The 20,791-nt window shown below is 40.8% G+C and overlaps 1 protein-coding gene across 1 annotated transcript in view; it reads left to right on the top strand.

Moving 5' to 3' along the window:
• LOC124780155 (Down syndrome cell adhesion molecule-like protein Dscam2) overlaps positions 1–20,791 on the top strand; it is a 436,971-nt gene that overhangs the window by 404,721 nt on the left and 11,459 nt on the right. The window contains exons 33-34 of the mRNA XM_047253760.1: positions 2,622–2,742; positions 14,112–14,252. Of these exons, the coding sequence (XP_047109716.1) occupies positions 2,622–2,742; positions 14,112–14,252 (262 nt within the window). The remainder of the gene's footprint in view (positions 1–2,621; positions 2,743–14,111; positions 14,253–20,791) is intronic.

Below are 20,791 nucleotides of genomic sequence, written 5' to 3'. Positions count from 1 at the left end.
AACCATTCCATGAATCTCAGTCTGCCATCTACTTTTCCTAGTATTTGCTTCATGTGGTCATTCCACATTAGGTCACATCACAGTGTTATATCCAGATATTTTACAGCAGATACTGTTTCCAGCAATTTGTCATCAATAGTGTAGTTCTGCAGCAGTGGATTTCCTTTCCAATATATTCACAATGTGTTACATTTATTTACCTTCAGGGGCAGCTACCGGAGCCTGCACTATTCATCAATCCTCCACATGTCAGCCTGCAAATTAATACTGTCTTCTGGCATTGCTACTTTCTTACAGACAGCCGCATCACTTGCAAACAGACTGAAATAGCTTCCAGTGATTTCTACTAGATGATTTATATACACTGCATACCAGTAATGGTCCTACCACAATTCCTTGGGGTACTCCAGAAATTACATTTACATCTGTTGATTTTGTTCCATTAAGTGTAACATGTTGAGTTCTATCTGCTAGCAAGTCTTTAATCCAATCATAAACCTGGTCCAATACTCAGTAAGCTCATTTTTTTCACTAAACGGCGGTGTGGGATAGTGTCAAATACCTTCATGAAGTCAAGGAACGTGGGACCAACCTGAGTGCTGTTGCCTAGAGTGCTATAGATTACATGGAAGAGCAGGGCAATCTGAGTTTTGTAAAATCTCTGTTTGCAGAATCCATGCTGGTTTTTACAGATGAATTTTTTTTCTTCAAAATGTCATAATTCTTGAGCATAAAATATGTTCCATAATTCTACAACAGACTGACATCAACAATATAGGCCTATAATTAAGTGCATTTGTTCTATGACCCTTCTTGAAAATAGGAATGACCAGTGCCTTTTTCCAGTCACCAGGTACCTTTCGCTGTTCCAGTAATCTATGATAAACTGCTGCTAGAAGGGGAGCAAATTCTTTTACATTATCTTTGTAGGATCTTATAGGTATCTCATCTGGTCCTGCATGATTCCTTTCCATTACTAAGTGACTGCAGTGGCTTTTCTATTCCACAACTGGTTTTTTCAACTTCTGCCATTTTGATGTTCATATGATCATTGAAAGAAGGGACTGTGTTCAGTTCAGAAGACCAAATTCAGTATTTCAACCTTCTCTCTGGAGTGCCAGTATGGTCACTGAGTGAATGAATGGAGGATTTCGAACTGCTTACTGATTTTATGCAAGAGCAAGACCTCTTAGGGTCTTTACTAAGATTGGTCGACAAAATTTTACTTTCAGAATCACTGTATGCCTTTCTCACTGCTCTCCCTAGGCTCATTTTTGTTTCATTCAGTTTCTGTTTGTCAGCTAGGTTTTCACTTCTTTTAAATCTGTGATGAAGCTCTCCTTGTTTACACAGCAGTTTTCTAGCACAGCTATTAAACCACAGTTGGTCTTCCTCATTACTTAAGACCTTACTCAGAACACACTGGTTTAAGGCATTCTGAACGATGCTTTTGAAGTTTTTTTTCTTTCTTTGCTCCACATCTTCATCCTTAACCCTGAATATATGATTTTGACTATTCAGATACTCTTTAATTTGTATCCTGTCACTCTTATTTTCCTACCATTCTTAACATTCCTCATCACACCCGTAGTTACAGTTGCTATCACAGCCTTGTGATCACTGATAAAAACCTCTACATTAACTGATGTGGTAAGTTAAGGTCTGTATGTTGCAGGGGTCTGTATGTTGCTAGAAGTCTAAGGCCTCCCCACCACAAGCCTGTGATTCAGTGCCTCCTCTATGTGGTATAATAATAGTAATAATAATAAATTTGTGTAGCTAAATGGTCTGTGCGTAGCAGTCTATCCTTTCCATAGGATTCAATCTTGTTTAAGTTTTTATAATGGTCTGTAATTATTGCTGTAGGTGACATTCTGTTAAATGTTACATGCCTTTGTGAGTCACAGTGAAATGGCACAGTGAAATGGAATGCTGTGACTGATATCTTCGTTTGTCCATGGTACTGATACCATTCTTAAATAATGCCTGATTGTGTTAATGGATTATCTGTTACTTCTTTATAGAAGAATTTCATATATTGGGATGAAAAGCAAGGAAACTGCATTTTGTACCATTAATATTTGTTTATTACTAATCAATTTTTGACTTGTCAGGCCATGATCAGTAATAACCTTTGTTACCAGATAATGGCCTAATAAGCCTAAATCCAAATAGTAATAAATATTTGTGGGACAAAATACAATTTGTCTGCTTTTCAGCCTTAAATATTTCCAGATTGTTACTGTTTCCTCCAATGGCTCTCCTCTCTAATTCTAGATGAAAGACTCACTGGTGTCACACATTAGCTGATTTGTGACAAGCTGTCTGTTTTCTGTCACAGTTTCTGCTTCATAAGTAAACATTAACTTAAGATTTATTTTATTGTAATTCTACTTGACTACAGTCGCATTTGACTAAAATACATTTCCTGAAATGCTACAGTACTGCATCTTTGGCATAAAGCAAAGAGTATTCTTACTGTGTACCTATATTTGAACAACTGAAAAATTTTGAAATATGCATTTACGCTGTGGATTGTGAACAACAGCCATATATCCTCAAGCAACTCATCTAAAGTGCATACAGCTGCATGATTCACACAAGGAATAATTCTCTTTCAGAGATGTACCATGCTGACTCAAGTCCAGAATCTAATGAGATTTCACCCCTTCCAAGAAGGAGGCGAACACCTCATCAGCATCCACTGAGCAGTGTTGAAAGACCAACACAGGTGCATGCCAGGTAGTCAAGGTTTGTCTCTACAAGCTGGTCACATCTTGATTTTATCTGATGCTTGGTGCTACTAACTGTGCTGATATAGGCTTTCTTTCTTTCTATGCCATATTCAAGGTACATCAGTGTTTCATTAATCTTGGTAGAAAATCTTAACACATGCTGCAATGACAGAATTTTGTGTATGAGCATATCTAAGATTCCTTCAAGTACACAGAAAGAAAAGAAATTCTGTGTAAAATTTCAAAGAAATAAATGGTATACACACAGAAGAAAACAACATTACACTAACTTGCAACATAAAGCACCTTATACACACATAAATGATTATGTCAAAAAACTCAACTTCTTGATATACCATTTTCATACGATAGATTTCCATTTAGCTATCTGTCTCAGATGTGTGGTTCATGTGATCCCTCTTTTTCAAAGTTTTGTGTGGAATAAGTCAAAATTATAGTATTCATCATTGCCACACTTGTGTATAACATATCACACAAGCACAAACAGTACTCTATAAATTGATTGTTCTCTCTCATGTCTCTATCAGAGTACTTAAAAATGTGACAATTCCATGAATTACATGCAAACTAAACAAATTAACTGATTTGCCTCATTATTGCTTGTATAACACATATAAATTTAATTTTTCTAATTTCACTTCCTTGGCAGTGAGAGTGGCTAAGAATAGCAGGAATCTCATCAATTCATGTGCATTACTAATTGGACGATGAGACATTTGGTATGTGAGTGGGAATCTCTAGTTGACTTTTCCAAGCAAACAATGGAACATCCAGGATGAATTGTAACAATATTGTGAGAAGGAAAGTTGCTACTCACCATATAGTGGAGATTCTGAGTCACAGATAGGCACAACAAAAAGATTTTCACACTTAAAGCTTTTGGCCAATGACCTTTGTCAACCATAGCTACGCATACACACACACACACAATCACAAAAACACATCTAACACACACGACTGTAGTCTCAGGCAACTGAAACCACACAGCGAGCAGCAGCACCAGTGCATGATGGGAGTAGCCGACTGGATGGGGGAAAGGAGGAGGCTGGGTCAGGGAAGAGGGGGGGGGATAGTATGGTGGGGATGGCAGACAGTGAAGTGCTGCAGATTGGGTGGCGGTGGGCAGGGGAGAAATGGGGAGGGGAGGGGGGGGCGGAAATGGAGAGAAACAGAAATAAATAAATAAAATAAAAAAAGAAGACTGAGTGTGGTGGTGGGATGATGGGTGTGTAGTGCTGGAATGGGAGCAGGGAAGGGGCTGGATGACCACCACCTACTCGAGTCCAGTCACCAACATCACCTATCCTATGAAAGGCAGGGCTACCTGTAAAACCAATCATGTGGTCTACAAGCTAAGCTGCAGCCCCTGTGCTGCATTCTGTGTAGGCATGACAACCAACAAGCTGTCTGTCCGCATGAATGGCCACTGACAAACTGTGGCCAAGAAACAAGTGGCTCACCCTGTCACTGAACACGCTGCCAAACACGATATCCTTCATTTCAATGACTGCTTCACAGCCTGTGCCATAAGGATCCTTCCCACCAACACCAGCTTTTCCGAATTACGCAGGTGGGAACTTTCCTTGCAATACATCCTATGTTCCCATAACCTTCCTGGCCTCAACCTTCGTTAGTCACTGTCCTCACCCATCCAGCCCCTTCCCTGCACCCATTCCAGCACTACACAGCCGTCATTCCACCACCACACCCATTCTTCTTTTTTTAATTTCATTTATTTATTTCTATTTCTCTCCTTTTCAGCTACTTCCCCTCCTCACCTCTCCCGACTGCTGCCCAACCTGCAGCACTTCACTGTCCGCCATCCCCGCCATACTATCCCTTCCCCTATCCACCCCAGCCTCCTCCTTTCCCCCACCCATTTGCCACTCCCATCAAGCACTGGTGCAGCTGCTCACAGTGTGGTTTCACTTGCTTGAGACTGCAGTCGCGCGCGCGTGTGTGTGTGTGTGTGTGTGTGTGTGTGTGTGTGTGTGTGTGTGTACGTGTACCTATTGTTGACAAAGGCCCTTGGCCGAAAGCTTTAAGTGTGAAAATCTTTTTGTTGTGTGTATCTGGGCCTCAGCATCTCTGGTATATGGTGAGTAGCAACTTTCCTTCTCATGATATTGTGACTTTTCCAAGCTTAAGATATAGATGCTAGCTGTATCAAGCTAGAAATAGTATTTAGTATGATATTCAAACCAGTGACAGATTACCTTCTCAAATGATAGTGAATGATGCCATCAAGGCCACCTGCCATGTATTTCAATTTGTGAACTAAATTCTTTGTCTAATTCAAAGAAAATGACTCACAGCCGTTTTCATGGTTTGTGGATCTAAAGTTTCAAATTGACAATGGTACTATTAGTTTTATCTGCTTAGTAGCCCATGAAATCCTCATTTAGTCCATGGCCAGCATCCCAAAAGCAGCTCATAGTGTCCTCTCCATCAAAGAATTTGTTAATGAAATTGGTTCTCCTGTTTAGGCAACACCATGATTCATGATCCACATTAAACCATAGGTACCCCTATAACTGGCTGGGAAAGCCAGTTTGATGGTCACAACACTTCAAATGAGGCTATACATAGTAGAGTATTGCTGTGTATAACCTAACTTTTTGGTTGGTGACAGCTTTACTTTTTACTTTATTTAGTCAACACCTAGTAAAACCCGATTCTGAAAAAAAAAAGAATATCCATGTATAGAACAGTTTCAAACTTCTGATTACTTTATAAATGACTTATATATTTGACATTAAGCATGTAAGTGAGTAAAAGTGTAGAAAAGGTTTCAAATTTTTCTTAAAAGTTTGTTGTGAGATGCTAAGTGCTCTCATTGTCAAACACTGGATGAATATAGTCTGGGGAATTTATGGTCTTCTGTAAGCAAAAGCTGGTTTTTCACACCTCTCAATGTTTATGATGTCATATCTCTTGAACTGTGTGTTGCATACTGGTATAAGTTTCCAAGTACATTCAGTGGTATCTGTGGGTACTGTCTGCAAAATGTGTTCCAAAAAGAGTGATGAAGCAATAAATTAAAATGTCATGCCTGATGTGCCAGTTTTACCACAAGAACAGCAAAAATGTAATAAGCAATACTCTTTTTTTCCTTTAATCATTCTGGGTGGGTGTCAGCAAGAGAAAATTTTGAAATTTTGTGTAAAGTCTGTTGCAAGTCAGTAAGTGCTTTCATCTCAAATATTGAATGAATATAGCCCAGTATTTCCACACAGTGAGTGAAGATATATACACATTTTCTAACTACAACACTTGTCATACTATGTTAAACCTTTGACATAAGATTATGCCTCTTAATGAGCAGGTTGTGACAGCACTCTAAATTTTTAAATGTGGTCAGTAATTATACGAAATATTGAAAACAAAAATTTTGGAAAACAAAAATTTTGTTGCCCCTGAAAGTGATTAGATAGGCAACATTCAGCTAGGGCTTTGCGCCATGAACCATGAACAGATTCAGCCATTTAGTAACAGAGATTCTGAGTATTTCAAAATTGATGAGATTTTCCTTTTTTCTCTCTCACTGTTGTTATGCTTGCCACCACCTTGTAGTATCTAAACTCAAAATTTTGTTTTCTGCCTACTCATCCACTATTCTCTAGGAGTTCTCAGACTACAAATCATAGTGGCACCAGTTATTCTGACGAAGTTCAAGAGGTGCCATCTATAACATTGAAATGGAATTGTGTACTGTTGTCTCACCTTCTGCATTAACTATCCAATTCAGTTAACTAATTCAGCTGGACATGAGCAGTCCACTTGTGTTTGCAGTTCACCTCCAACAACACAATTTCCTCCATTTCAGATGTAAACTAATTACCTTTATGTTTACCTGCAGCACATAGAAAGGCACATTTGTGAACATGCCTGGGTGGGTCGTTTTCTCATAAAAACGCTGGCCACACACAATATTAAAAATGTGCTCACAATATAAGCACTTGTGTAAATATGTTTTCAGCAAAGGAGTCTAATAGAGGTTGAGTGTGCCTGCCAACCTTACTATGATGGCATGGGACGCACACCCGAGTCCACGTGCAGCAGTTGTGCTTCATGCTGGGCCAGATGAAGCATCCATTAACCAGCCTCGTTGTGGCCTGCGTTTCAGGATGGGCCAAGTTGGGCAAAGCATTAAAAACCCCTGCACTGAAGAGCGGAGGGTACCAAGGGGTGAGGAGTACCCTTAGAGATGTTCTAAGGGACTGGGGTCGTCAGCTCGTGCAGGACATGAGACTGGACAGCGAGTGATGACTTGTTGTCCAAAACTAGTCGCTGTATATCAATGTCTTTGGTCTGAAGGCAGCCGAGCTCATCCAAGTTCAATTGTGCAGTTAGCACACAGATGCAAGATAGGTAGTTTGCCACAACATTCACCACGCTGCAAATATAGCATGCATTGGAAGAGTGCCGACAGATGCATAGGGATTTGATGGTATGCCTTCGAACAATCTAAAACAGAGAAGAACTTAGAACCATGTAATAATTGCATGAAATCCTGGATATGAGGAATGGAATCATTATTGATAATTGTGCGAGCATTAAGGGACCTCTAGTTCCTGCACATGTGTAAGGAGCTGTTCTTTTAAGCAAAAAGTTGGATAGGTGAAGACTAGTTGCTACTGGAGGGGCGGAGCAAACCTGAAGCCGACAAATCCTGAACGATTTCTTTTGGGCGCAGAAGTTTGGAAGCATTAAGGCACCTAGCCTTATAACACGCAGGTCTGTGGTGCGAATCCTATGACAAGTGCCATTACTGATAGCTGATATCTGCAAAGTGAGACCAGGGAGGGGGGGCAAGAGGGGTCCAGATGCAATGGCGGTTCATTAACTTTGCAGGGTCGGGGCAGCTGTAGTCGATGAAGGAAGGCATGGCACAGAAGCCACGCGATGCAAGGAATCCTGAGTAGCGTGAACAGTTGTGTCTTGGAGATTCATCTGTGGCGATGTGGAAATGGCAGCAGTTGGTGGAATGCTTGACACAGGAGCAATGTGGTGAGAAGACACAGTAGATGAATGTGTTGGTTCACCTTGCTGTGGTTCTGCAGATAGGCAATGTACTGTGCACCGTATATGTAACATTTCAGCAGAGACAGAGGCAATGCGGGTGAATAACGCATCGTTCTTGGTGTAGAGCACATCGTTTTGTGTGCGCACCTCTGACAAATCGGAAAGTGGTGTAGTAATACGCTCGAGCAGAGATGGACATGTGGAAAGCATAGCCAAGGAGGCGGAGAGCAGAGTTGTGCTGAACTTGTTCAGGTATGGAACAGACACATGGTGGAGTGTGGCAGACTGCAAGTCAGGTGAAAGTTTGTAAAGGTGTAGAAAGTCCAACCCAATCACAGGTTCATCCACGTTGGTGACGTGGAAAGTCCAGGGGAAGGTGTGGACTGGTGTGATAGGTGCATTGACATCTCAATGGAGCCAAGGACCATGATAGGAGAGTGATTTGAGCGATCAAAGCGAGGTTAACAGGTGAAAGCATGCTGCCTGCATGCTTGGCCGGGATAATACTGACATCGGTGCTGGTGTCGACGAGAAAGCAAGTGCCCGATGAAAAGTCAATGATATAGAGGTGTTGCACCGCTGGAGCCAGTGGTGTGGCATCAGACAGTCGGTGCCGTGAAGGAGCGTGGTGGGACATGGCACCTGAACGTGCCCGCCGAAATCATTTGGGTAAGTGCAAAGCATGCAACAGTTGCGTGCAGTGTCCCTATAAGTAGCATTGCAGCAACATAGCGGGTAAGCTTGGAGGCGAGGCAGTGTTGAGTGGGAGGGGGCCGCCAGCTGGCTGCATCGTTGGTGGTGGCCACTCAGGCTGTTGCTCGAGCGAGGTCAGCTGCTGTCGGGAGGCCATAGGCAGTACCTCCTGTAGGTGGCAGCTCCTGACAGGCAGCTGAGGAGCTGAGGCAAGTGCACCGGCCTTTGCCAGCAGAGTGTGGAACCGAATGTGCAGGCATGCCAACTGAGGGTGACAGAGACGTCATCCATGACAGGTGGTGTTGGTGACGAATGATAGTATAAGCTCTGTCGGCCATGCGTAGGTGAACCTCAAGAGGGTCAGCAACATGAGATAGTAGGTGAAGTTGTAGATCCGAAGGCAGTTTCACTATCCACAAAGTCCAAAGTGTGGCGTCAGATAATGCTTGATCATCAATTAATGCACGAAGGTGCTGCCAAAGCTGCGAAGGTATGCTGTCGTCAATGTGCTCATCTTGAATAATGTGGTGGATAGCCTCTGCTGATGGGCAACAATGGCACTCGATGAGCAGTGCTTTCACTGTCAAATACTTGGGCAAGGGGGACAGTGACAGGGGCAGATTGCTGATGATGTCAGGATGAGCATGAAGGTGACTCAACAGGCACACAAAACGGGCATCATTGTCCGAAATACTGTGGATATCCAGTAGGTGATCCACTAATGTGAACCAAGTCTTAGGCTTATCCTTTTGCAGAGCAGGCAGCTTAGGATAGGATACCTGCCAGGTAACACATGTTGATGCAGCACTGGCAGGCAAAGTTCCATGCGTGCAGAGCAGGAAGCCCCCGACACCAGGGGTGCAGTAGCGGTGGACAGTGTTGCGCCCGAGGTCTGCATGTAGCACACGGTGTGGAGTGAGCAGGTGGAAAGGTCCGCACAGTGTGTCCCAGCTGCAGGCCTGACAACAAACACTGCACATTATGAAAGCAGGTGGAAGGAGATCGTGGTGTAACCATGGAGCGACAGTTGCAGAAACCAGTGCGGTCGAGGTGACCAGCATGGCCAAGACTGCATGTGGGGGAGAGTGTTGCGACACTAGGTATATAAGAATGTGCAACCCCGTGCATTGGAATGTTCACATCACAGTTCTGAAACTTTGTAGGCACATCAAACCAAATGGAAGGAGACTGCATAGCTGAGGGGTAAACCACAATGTTCTTAACTAGGTTATTTTCCACAATGTCACTAGGCGGCGTGCACTGTCCATGTAGTGGCCTTTGCTGTGTAGTTGCTTGGTGATGGCCATATTGAGCCTGTTAAGGTTAAGTGTCCACACATTAGGTACACTTGACCACTCGTCACAAGCACAGTTAATAGAATGCATAGCACTAGCACTGAAAGACACTGGTAGATCCATTGTTCCGAAGACAATGTGGGCTGGCACACAAAGTCTGTTAATGATGAAGTTAAGCACAAGACAACTCAACTCACAAAGATATGATGACGATGTCGGGGTCACCACTGTGGTTATCACATATCACAGGTCGGTAATAACACACTTTAGCTATTGTAAATGCCTTTATTAGACATTGAAGCAAGTGAGAACAAGCATGGCAGTCCAAAAGTTGGATGCCGAGAGAGCATAGAACAAAGTTAGTCCAAAGATGACAGAGTCAAAAGATAGGGCGCTCTACTCCAGAGGTGCTACAAACCTTTTGCATGTCCCTGTCTGTGGCTTAATTCCTCTCCTATTTGGTGGGTAAAGATGGTTCCTCACATGAATATTAGATACCAACCAACATTTCTCATAAATGATGCACTGTAGTGTACACATGTCATATAGTTTCCAAAGTGGTTTCCTAGTAACAAAACAGTATTTTTTTTTTTAACCTTCCTAAAACAAGTAGAAATATAACTAGAAATATATGGAGTTTAGTATGAGCACAACACCCATTTAAATACTTCAGCCCTATCACTATTTTCTTAAAATTTCTTTTAAATATATTGTTAGCCTTTCATTAAATAGTTTTATTTTGTTTCCTACTTATTTCTCAACTGAGTGTGCCACGAAGTTACTTACTGCGATTTAACTCTACATTGGGTTGCCTGCCTTTATGTTAATGAATATGCATACGAATTATTAATTCTAGCTTGTAACATGACTACATCTTTCAGAGAATTTGAGAGTATCATGAACTACTTGAATTGGCAAATCTTGAACAATATACCAAGTGCTTTAATGGCTGGTAGCATTCATAGATAATTCTTTGTCAGACTTCAGTAAAAAATTATTAAGTCTTCAGTTCTGTCCAGAAAACAACACAGTAAATTATCAAGCTTAGTCACGAAAATATTACAGTGGAAAACTCAGTACTGTAGTGTCCACCCTGATAGCTGAATGGTCCGCATGACGGACTGACGTCCTAAGGGGCCCGGGTTCGATTCCCGGCTGGGTCAGGGATTTTCTCCGCTCAGGGACTGGGTGTTGTGTTGTCTTTATCATCATTTCATCGCCATCCGGCACGCAGGTCCCCCAATGTGGCGCTGAATGTAATAAGACCTGCACCAACGCGGGCCGGACCTGCCCAGTAAGGGTCTTTCTGGCCAATGACGCCAAACGCTCATTTTCAGTACTGTAGCAATTACAAGCACTCAGTTTTCCAGGTTTAACTCACAAACACACACTTTCATTTATTGATCTACATATAATACAAATAGGTATTAGCCGGCATAATAAATTTTTTTTTTTTTTGTAAATTATGCAGTTTGTCTATTATCTATTTGATTTACATAAGTAGGGAGCCAATTAATAACTATCTACATCCAATATTTTATTCCTTATAGTGTAGCTTGATAGCTCAGTGGATAAGCGTAGGTACGTGAATTTGCCACGCTAGATAATTTTGAGAAAACTAGCCAAATTCTCAACAATCTCATGATTCAGGATATGAAGAAAAATGGACTGTACTGTTCTCTCTCTATCTGGTATATGAAGCATACCGTTAGTGGAAAAACTATTTCCTAGGAGTGCCGCTGCCAGGGTGAGCCTAAAGCTCTTCACTTAAGCTTCTTATAACCTGGCTGCAGCTGTCATAACTTCAAATATGGTTGTTACATGAACAAAATAAACAGTCAAAAGGCCACATTCTTGCTATTTATATGAGAAAATGACAAAGAACTAAACAAATTTTTGATGGTATTCATAAATCCATTTTATTGTTTTACAATGAATAAAGTCATATTTGCTCTTCCATTGAATTAGTCTGTGACATATCTTTGCTCTAAACTTTGTACGAGATTATTCAGCCCTTAATGAAAACAATATAATTTTTTCTGTATCAGAGAGGATATTTAGTTGACTGATTTTATTTATATTTTGGACTTTACATGTAGCATGTCCAGAGATGCAGTTGCATGTACAGTAATTCCTACCATAAAGTTTGAAGGTAAGGTGATGTGCTGATATACTGAAGCCAAAAATTCACAAATGCAAAGAAGAAAGAAAAACTAGATTTGCATTGGAGACACCAGAAAATGGAGCACCTTCTATGACACACTATATGGTGGTTTCATGAGTAAAGATTTGCATTCAAACAGTTTTATCTTGCAACAGCACAGTGGTACTGAGAATACTGCCAGAAATTCTATGATCCATTTTCTGCACAATACTCAAGAACAGGTAACATTCCAGTCCATTTACTTATGTTCATAATTTGTGCAATATCTGAGAATGCTGCACTAAAAGCAACCATATTGTGTATAAAAGTAATATAATGCAATCACTCCGATAAGTCTATGGCAAAATATTGACAGTGGAAACATCAAAACTGATAGAATCAATTGATAAATATTTCCAGGCAGTGCTTCCCTTGGAGAAAGAAGGCATCTGTTCCCAATGACACTTTGAATGGCACAACATATGATGTGCATTATTTTTTTAATTTTGAATTTTCAACCTTCTCTGTATGTTCATAGTGTTGCAGTAACCAGTTCTTACCCAGCAATAAATGTCAATTTGCTCTACTGTTAGAACACTTGTTTTAAGTGTCCAGGTACATTCAGTCATTGCAGAAACTATTCAAAGGAAAGAGCAAACTCTCAGTCTGGAATACTTATTGCACTTCTAAAACTAACAGCTGCTTACAGCATTATTTTGTTTGATAGAAGGTTTCATTTTCATATGTAAAATTAATATTAAAGCAACTATACTCTGTGGTGCAAGTTCTTGTTAACACGGTTTGTCTCCTAAACAAATTCTAAGTCAAAATATGCAGGTAAATGAATGCATTTAACATTTCATGTTCGTGAAGATAGAGCAGAGGTAAGTAAGGAAGTAACTACATGAGGCTACTACAAAGAAAATCAACCTATATTTATCTTGGTACAATCAAAATACATATAAAAAAACTTTCACCAGCAGGAAGTGAGTAACACAGAAAAATTATTAATCATACCTGCACTAGAAACTTACAAAGAAGTGCTACTAGTTGATGCCTGATGACCTTGAAATATCTTAGGGTTTTTCAAATGGAGAATCATATTCGCTGTATTTTGGCTCTTGAAACTACTATATCGAGAATAGACATGATTTTGCATTTTATTTTTTGGGACGCCCATGAAATGTTCTCAAGCCCAAGATTTATTATTCACTACCATCAATGTGGATCACAAATACTGAGTTTAGTACAGTTCTCTTCTATGCATGCCATATGAATGATACAGCTCAGATGAAATGACTGAATTTTCCTTGTGCATCCCCTGGCATTGCATGCCTGCCACATTACATTTCGGCTTTTCACTGTGCGGAGAAGGCAAATTCTCCATTTATGACTAAACCTACTGACTCATTCTGCAGCAGTCTGAGCCTGTTGTTGTCTTCAGACTCTGAGTGCTGCAGGATCATGACATCAGAGGCATGTGCACAGAGTCAAGAGTCTCATGAGGTATGTTTTACAATAAATGGTTTAATACTTCTTGAGTGTCGAGTCATGGGCTCCTATTTCCCACCCCTAGGTAAGAATCAGGGAGAAATCCAAAGTTTTGTCCTCAGTTGGTCACAGGTACTTTTTCTGTCACTTACAACTCCTTTGTAAAAAGTGGAAAATGCCATGTTATACCATGTTTCAGAGTCCACAATACACTGTAAGTACCCCTATAATGGGTGGAGCCAGTTCAAATATAAGGGAAGGCAAGGGCATACAACCTCCAACAGGACCATGCCTAGTAAAATACCACAGCATTCACAAACCAACATTCAATCCAAAGACAGCTTTACAATCTTTATGGCTGAATGAGGATCAATTCATTTCTTACTTTCAATCTGTCCTCTTACTCCATAAAAAGATCTGTCTACAATGCTGAAGAAATGACTTATTATAAAGTCAGAGACAGACGTGTAGAGAGAGAGAGAGAGAGAGAGAGAGAGAGAGAGAGAGAATAGAATAGAATAACAGAAAGGGAAACGGATCTGGTGGTAATGTATCAGCAATCATAAGTGCTTTTGTGGAGTACGTCTATTGATGGAAGAGTAACAAATGAATTAACAAACCTACATTACATAATTGTATTATGAATCAATTCTCTGAAAAATGACATCAAGGGACTGATTTTTTTTTTTTTTTTTTTTTTCACAATAGCTACGAATCAAACTCCCCAGAAGTTGATGCCAATGTCCTCAGCTATCACTTGCAGCCACCATCTGGATTTTCAAACAGCCAAGAACTGAGTGAAGCTGAATGTGACCGTGACTCCAACCAACTTGCCAAGTTTCTTGCCAGGTAAATTCTGTTTAACTACAAGTTTACATAGTGTTCACAATGATAGCAAACAGTTGTAGCTTACTGTAATTCAAATGTGTTTGATCTGCAAATTTCACAATATGTTATCATATTCATAAAATTTGACCTTGCTTTACAAAAGTATGAAGTGACTATCGAATATATTGGAAAAAACATTAGGAGCTTTCAGACAATACAAAATTTCAGCCAAAACCAGTTGACATTGATTAATGGCAAAGTGACTCTTCTGAAACCAACTGTCTAAGTGAGTTTGTTTCATATTTCTTGGTTCTTTGAATTTCAGAGGTAATCTATTTAGTTGATTTTTAGAGTTCCATATATCACAATTTTATTTATTTACTTGTTTTTGCCAGTTGTTGTGCATCTTTCTGTCCATGTGTAAAGGCCTTTTTTCTCAGGAAGGTGTAGATGTTAGGCACTAAGGTCTCTGGTCCCTTGGCAGTGTAAAAAATGTAGAATTTTTAGTCAATGCAGTTAAAACATGTGACCATATATGTCACATATTTTGATACAAACTCACTCATCAAAAACTATAGATGAACTATATACATTCTTGTCAGTTCTGGTGGCCTAGCATAAAGTGTATGCCTGGAAACTGAGATGTCATGAGATCAAACCTTTTTTAACCTAGCCTTCAATGATTTGACGAGTTGTCAGAAACAACATACTATGGATTCCACATTAAACTGCAGGTCCCCTACCCATTCTCTGGTTGGATGACTCAGGCAAGTTAGGGACATGCTGCTAGTTCACTGCTTACTGCAAAAATTTCAAGGTATATGAAGAGGAAAACACAGGAAGTTTAATCTGATGTCAAATGTACCAATAACAGAATTTTAGGTGCTTTGAACGATTATTCCATAACTTTTGTTTGTGTTCTTTTAGTTTTAGATATGGAAAAGCTAAAAATTTTATCAGCATAACAGTAACTGGTTCATAATGGCACTGCCAGGTATTATCTTTAAATCCTAATAAAATGTCCTGGCATCTGGTCACTGGACCTGATGGGATATGTCTACACAGAGTATGTAAAAGACCTTGCTCCTCTTCTAGCATCAGCCTACAACTTATTCTGGAAGAGTGAAGCGTTTCTGGTGATTTGAGGAAGAGTGCAGGACATTCCTCTTTTCAAGATGGGTCGGTGCACAAACTCACAAATCTATAGGTCTATCTTCTTGCTGTCAATACTCTGTAGAATTTTGAAACATGTTTTATGCTACCATAGTTTGACATTTCTGGAGACAAAAACTCTCCCCTGTAGGAATCAACGCAAATTCTGCAAAAAATGATTAGGCGAAGCTTGGATTGCTCTGTATGAAGCCATGAGAGCCAACAAGGAGCAGCACATTTTGTTAAGGTACATTTAGTAACTGCAAAAGCATCACAGAGATACTCAGTTAACTCCGATGCCAGATGCTGCAAGAGAGCCATTTCGGATCACGGTATCATCTGCTGTTAAGGTTCCGAGAGCGGATGTTCCTATAAGATTCAACCAATATATTTCTTCCTCTTACCTTATCTGGCAAAAAGACTGTCAAGATAAAATTATAGGGAATTGAGCCCACTTGGAAGCTTACCAGCACTCGTCTTTCCTGTGAACCGTATGCAAATGGAAAAGGAAAATGGAGAAGTGACATGGGTACACAAAGTACACTCCACCACACATCAGAAGGTGGCTTTCAGAACGTAGACACAAATACAGGTCCAGAAGGCAGTAGATACCAGTGTCAATTTTGATGCTGTGTTCCTTGACATCCAGAAAACATGCAATAAAGTTCTGCACTGCTGCATAAAGAACAAAATGAAAGCACACAGAATAGCCTAGCTGTGTGACTGTATTGACGAGAAATCTGCAGGTGACCTAGTGGACAACACCATAAGTTCAATGGGGTTTTTCACAGTTGATGTTTTGTATGCAGAGAGTCACAATTCTAGAAAATTGTAGTGGAATGCAGGAATGCCTGCAGAGGATTGATGTTTGGTGCAGGGATTGGCAGTTGAGCTTCCACATAAAGGTATGTACCACATTACACACAAGTATGCAGGAGAACCATTATTGGATGATTATACAATTTCAGAATAGCCACTGAAAAGAATTACATCCATTAAATATCTGGGAGTAAGGGTATGTAGTTATTTAAAGTGGAGCAGCAGGGGGAGGGGGTGGGGGCAGTAGAAGACAGTGGTATGCAAAGTACCCTCTGCCAAACACCATAACATGGCTTGCAAAGTAGATGAAAATTGCACCTAATATGGTGGTCCATGAATTCATGTGCTTCACACTGCAGAGCAGTTTCCATATTGTACATCACACTGTTAACTTGCACAAATGCAGTATCACAATTGCCACCACCAAGTCTTGCTCTGCTTTCATGTCAAAGGAAAGTGTTACATGCTCTTCTATACACCTAGATTAGATTAGATTAATACTAGTTCCATGGATCATGAATACAATATTTCGTAATGATGTGGAACGAGTCGAATTTTCTACTACATGACATAATTAGGTTAATTTAACAACATACTGAAGTTAATATAACAACTTCATTTTTTTGTGTTTTTTGTTTTTCTTTATTTTTTATTTTTATTTTTTTTATTTTTTAAATATTTTTTTTCTTTTTTTTCTTAATTTATATCTAAAAATTCCTCTATGGAGTAGAAGGAGTTGTCATTCAGAAATTCTTTTAATTTCTTCTTAAATACTTGTTGGTTATCTGTCAGACTTTTGATACTATTTGGTAAGTGACCAAAGACTTTAGTGCCAGTATAATTCACCCCTTTCTGTGCCAAAGTTAGATTTAATCTTGAATAGTGAAGATCATCCTTTCTCCTAGTATTGTAGTTATGCACACTGTTATTACTTTTGAATTGGGTTTGGTTGTTAATAACAAATTTCATAAGAGTGTATATATACTGAGAAGCTACTGTGAATATCCCTAGATCCTTAAATAAATGTCTGCAGGATGATCTTGGGTGGACTCCAGCTATTATTCTTATTACACGCTTTTGTGCAATAAATACTTTATTCCTCAGTGATGAATTCCCCCAAAATATGATGCCATATGAAAGCAATGAGTGAAAATAGGCGTAGTAAGCTAATTTACTAAGATGTTTATCACCAAAATTTGCAATGACCCTTATTGTATAAGTAGCTGAACTCAAACGTTTCAGCAGATCATCAATGTGTTTCTTCCAATTTAATCTCTCATCAATGGACACACCTAAAAATTTGGAATATTCTACCTTAGCTATATGCTTCTGATTAAGGTCTATATTTATTAATGGCGTCATACCATTCCCTGTACGGAACTGTATGTACTGTGTCTTATCAAAATTCAGTGAGAGTCCGTTTCCAAGTAACCACTTAGTAATTTTCTGAAAGACAGTATTGACAATTTCATCAGTTAATTCTTGTTTCTCAGGTGTGATTACTATACTTGTATCATCAGCAAAGAGAACTATCTTTGCCTCTTCATGAATATAGAATGGCAAGTCATTAATATATAACAAGAACAACAAAGGACCCAAGACTGACCCTTGTGGAACCCCATTCTTGATAGTTCCCCAGTTTGAGGAATGTGCTGATCTTTGCATGTTACGAGAACTACTTATTTCAACTTTCTGCACTCTTCCAGTTAGGTACGAATTAAACCATTTGTGCACTGTCCCACTCATGCCACAATACTTGAGCTTGTCTAGCAGAATTTCATGATTTACACAATCAAAAGCCTTTGAGAGATCACAAAAAATCCCAATGGGTGGTGTTCGGTTATTCAGATCATTCAAAATTTGACTGGTGAAAGCATATATGGCATTTTCTGTTGAAAAACCTTTCTGGAAACCAAACTGACATTTTGTTAGTACTTCATTTTTACAGATATGTGAAGCTACTCTTGAATACATTACTTTCTCAAAAATTTTGGATAAAGCTGTTAGAAGGGAGATTGGACAGTAATTGTTGACATCAGATCTATCCCCCTTTTTATGCAAAGGTATAAGAATAGCATATTTCAGTCTATCAGGGAAAATGCCCTGTTCCAGAGAGCTATTACACAGGTGGCTGAGAATCTTACTTATCTGGTGAGAACAAGCTTTTAGTATTTTGCTGGAAATGCCATCAATTCCATGTGAGTTTTTGCTTTTAAGCAAGTTTATTATTTTCCTAATTTCAGAGGGAGAAGTGGGTGAGATTTCAATTGTATCAAATTGCATAGGTATGGCCTCTTCCATTAACAGCCTAGCTTCTTCTAATGAACACCTGGATCCTACTATATCCACAACATTTAGAAAATGATTATTAAAAATATTTTCAACTTCTGACTTTTTGTTCGTAAAGTTTTCATTCAATTTTGATGGTAATACTGTCTTCCTCTGCTCTTGGTTGACCTGTTTCTCTTTTAATAATATTCCAAATTGTTTTAATTTTACTATCAGAGTTGCTGATTTCAGACATGATACACATACTCCTGGATTTTTTAATAAGTTTTCTTAATATAACACAGTAGTTTTTATAATTTTTGATAGTTTCTGGGTCACTACTCTTTCTTGCTGTCAGATACACACATGCCTAAGCGGTGTGCTAGTTAAGAAAACGGCAATTCATGGTGGGGCGTGCTGGAAGAGCTGTGCAGGCTGGTTCTAACATATTAACCCAGAAGCTAATCAGTACAGTGACATTCGAAATGAGTAAATACTTCTTAATTGAGGAGGGTCTGCACCGGGCAGGCCATAGATGGCTTGCAACCTTTGTTCCATGTTGCCCGGCAGAGTGGGAAAACCACTTTAATGGTGCGCTTGGCAGCAAAGGAGTGCCAAAACAGCCGGAGATAGAATAGTAATAAATCAGGCTGGTAGTCCCACCGCGCACTCTATTTGCGCTATACTGCAAGCAGTGTACCAATTGCTGATACGGGGAGGACGAACTGGATGTCCAGCATCAGGCTTTGTACTCCTGTATTCAGTAGAATTGCCGGAGAAGACATAGCTAAGGAAGGCAACATGGGAAAAAATGCAACATGGGGTTGTGCAGGTGAGCTGCCAAGAGCATGACCAGGGATGTTGCCTCATCCGTGCAGAACAAGAGACTGTTGAGCAATAGATCAGCATGCCTAGAATTTGGAGAGTGTGGCCATCTAACTTCTCTCTTCGGAAGAAGTACCCAGTGAGAGTGTTATGAGGCTGGTTACTGGTCTACACAGCCTGTTGTCTGCTGCTAATGGAGGTGAGGGAAAGAGTTGCCACTCAGTTCCCCCCCCCCCCCCCCCCCCCTTCAAGAGGAAAACACCAGTGTCAACTGCGGCGCGGAAGGGTGTTTGAAGCTGACTGACGATGCTTGGAGTTGAGCATGCATAGGTTGTTGCTGCTGTGGTTTCTGGTGAAAGGTAGGGAATTGGTAGCTCCTGTGCGTGGCATTGGGAGCGTATGAAGTAGCGGCGCTGCTCCAGTGGTGCAGGTGCTAGCGGCAATGGTGACGATATTCTGTTGAGCATGGTGGGCACCTGTGGAGTTGAGGCACGGTCTATGTCAGCTGGAGGCTGCTAAAAGAGTTGTATGGTGGTGACATCAGGGTCCCAGGCACTGGGAGGTGTGTCACTCATGTAGTTGGCCGGTGGTGCAGCAGAGGCAGCATTGGCTGGTGGTATGTAGGACGCAGTGTAAGGGGTGGTGTCGGCCAGTGGCACATCAGAGACACTAGAGGGGACGGTGTTGGCCTGCATCGTATCGGGGGCACTGTTGATGGTTCTGCAGCTGGATCTGGTGGCAGTTGGGGGCAATTCTACCTTGACGGTGCTGTGTTCATTGGCTGGAGGGGGCTGTAGGACATAGGCTGGCTTGAGCCGATCTATAGAGATGATTGTCATGACCCAGTTCAGACAAATGGAGAATGTCTTGTCTCCATGTCGCAACACCAGGTGCAGGCTTGAATACTGGGGGCAGAGCAGAAGTTGGTATGCATCCGCTCAAAGCATGTGTGCGTGCTGTGATGTCATGACAGATGAAGGTAAGGTGCACACTGGACCATTGTGGAGGTGTTGGTCACAGTTGGGCCATGCAGAGCCCTGGATTTGCTGCACGAAATCTGGGATGATGCTGTCAGAAGGCAGTGGATTTGATTCCAAAACATCGCGAGGAATGGTGAGTGACTGTCCGTATACCAGCCTGGCAGCTGAAGATCCCATGTCGGTTTTGTGTGCAATCTGCAGGCCTAGAAGTACCAGGGGCAGGGCAGCAGACCATTCAGAAGTATATCAAGTGGTGGTAGCTTTAAGTGTTTGTTGGAACTGCTCCAGCATGCCATTAGCTGCAGGGTGGTGGCTGGTGGTACGATGGAAACTGGAGCCACAGATGGCTACCAGAGATCACAGGACGGCCGAGGTGAATTGGCACCCACAATCTGTAGTGATGCCATGTGGGCAACTGAAGTGGGAAACCCAGGTCTAAACAAAGGCTGCAGCCAGTTTTGGCTGAAATGTCTGGAATAAGCATGGCCTCCAGCCAGCGAGTAAATCTGTTAATAA

Source organism: Schistocerca piceifrons, chromosome 1 (genome assembly GCF_021461385.2).
Source record: "Schistocerca piceifrons isolate TAMUIC-IGC-003096 chromosome 1, iqSchPice1.1, whole genome shotgun sequence".
Classification (NCBI taxonomy): Eukaryota; Metazoa; Arthropoda; class Insecta; order Orthoptera; family Acrididae; genus Schistocerca; species Schistocerca piceifrons.
The sequence above is the reverse complement of the archived record's forward strand: the minus strand, read 5'-3'. Positions and strand labels throughout refer to the sequence as shown.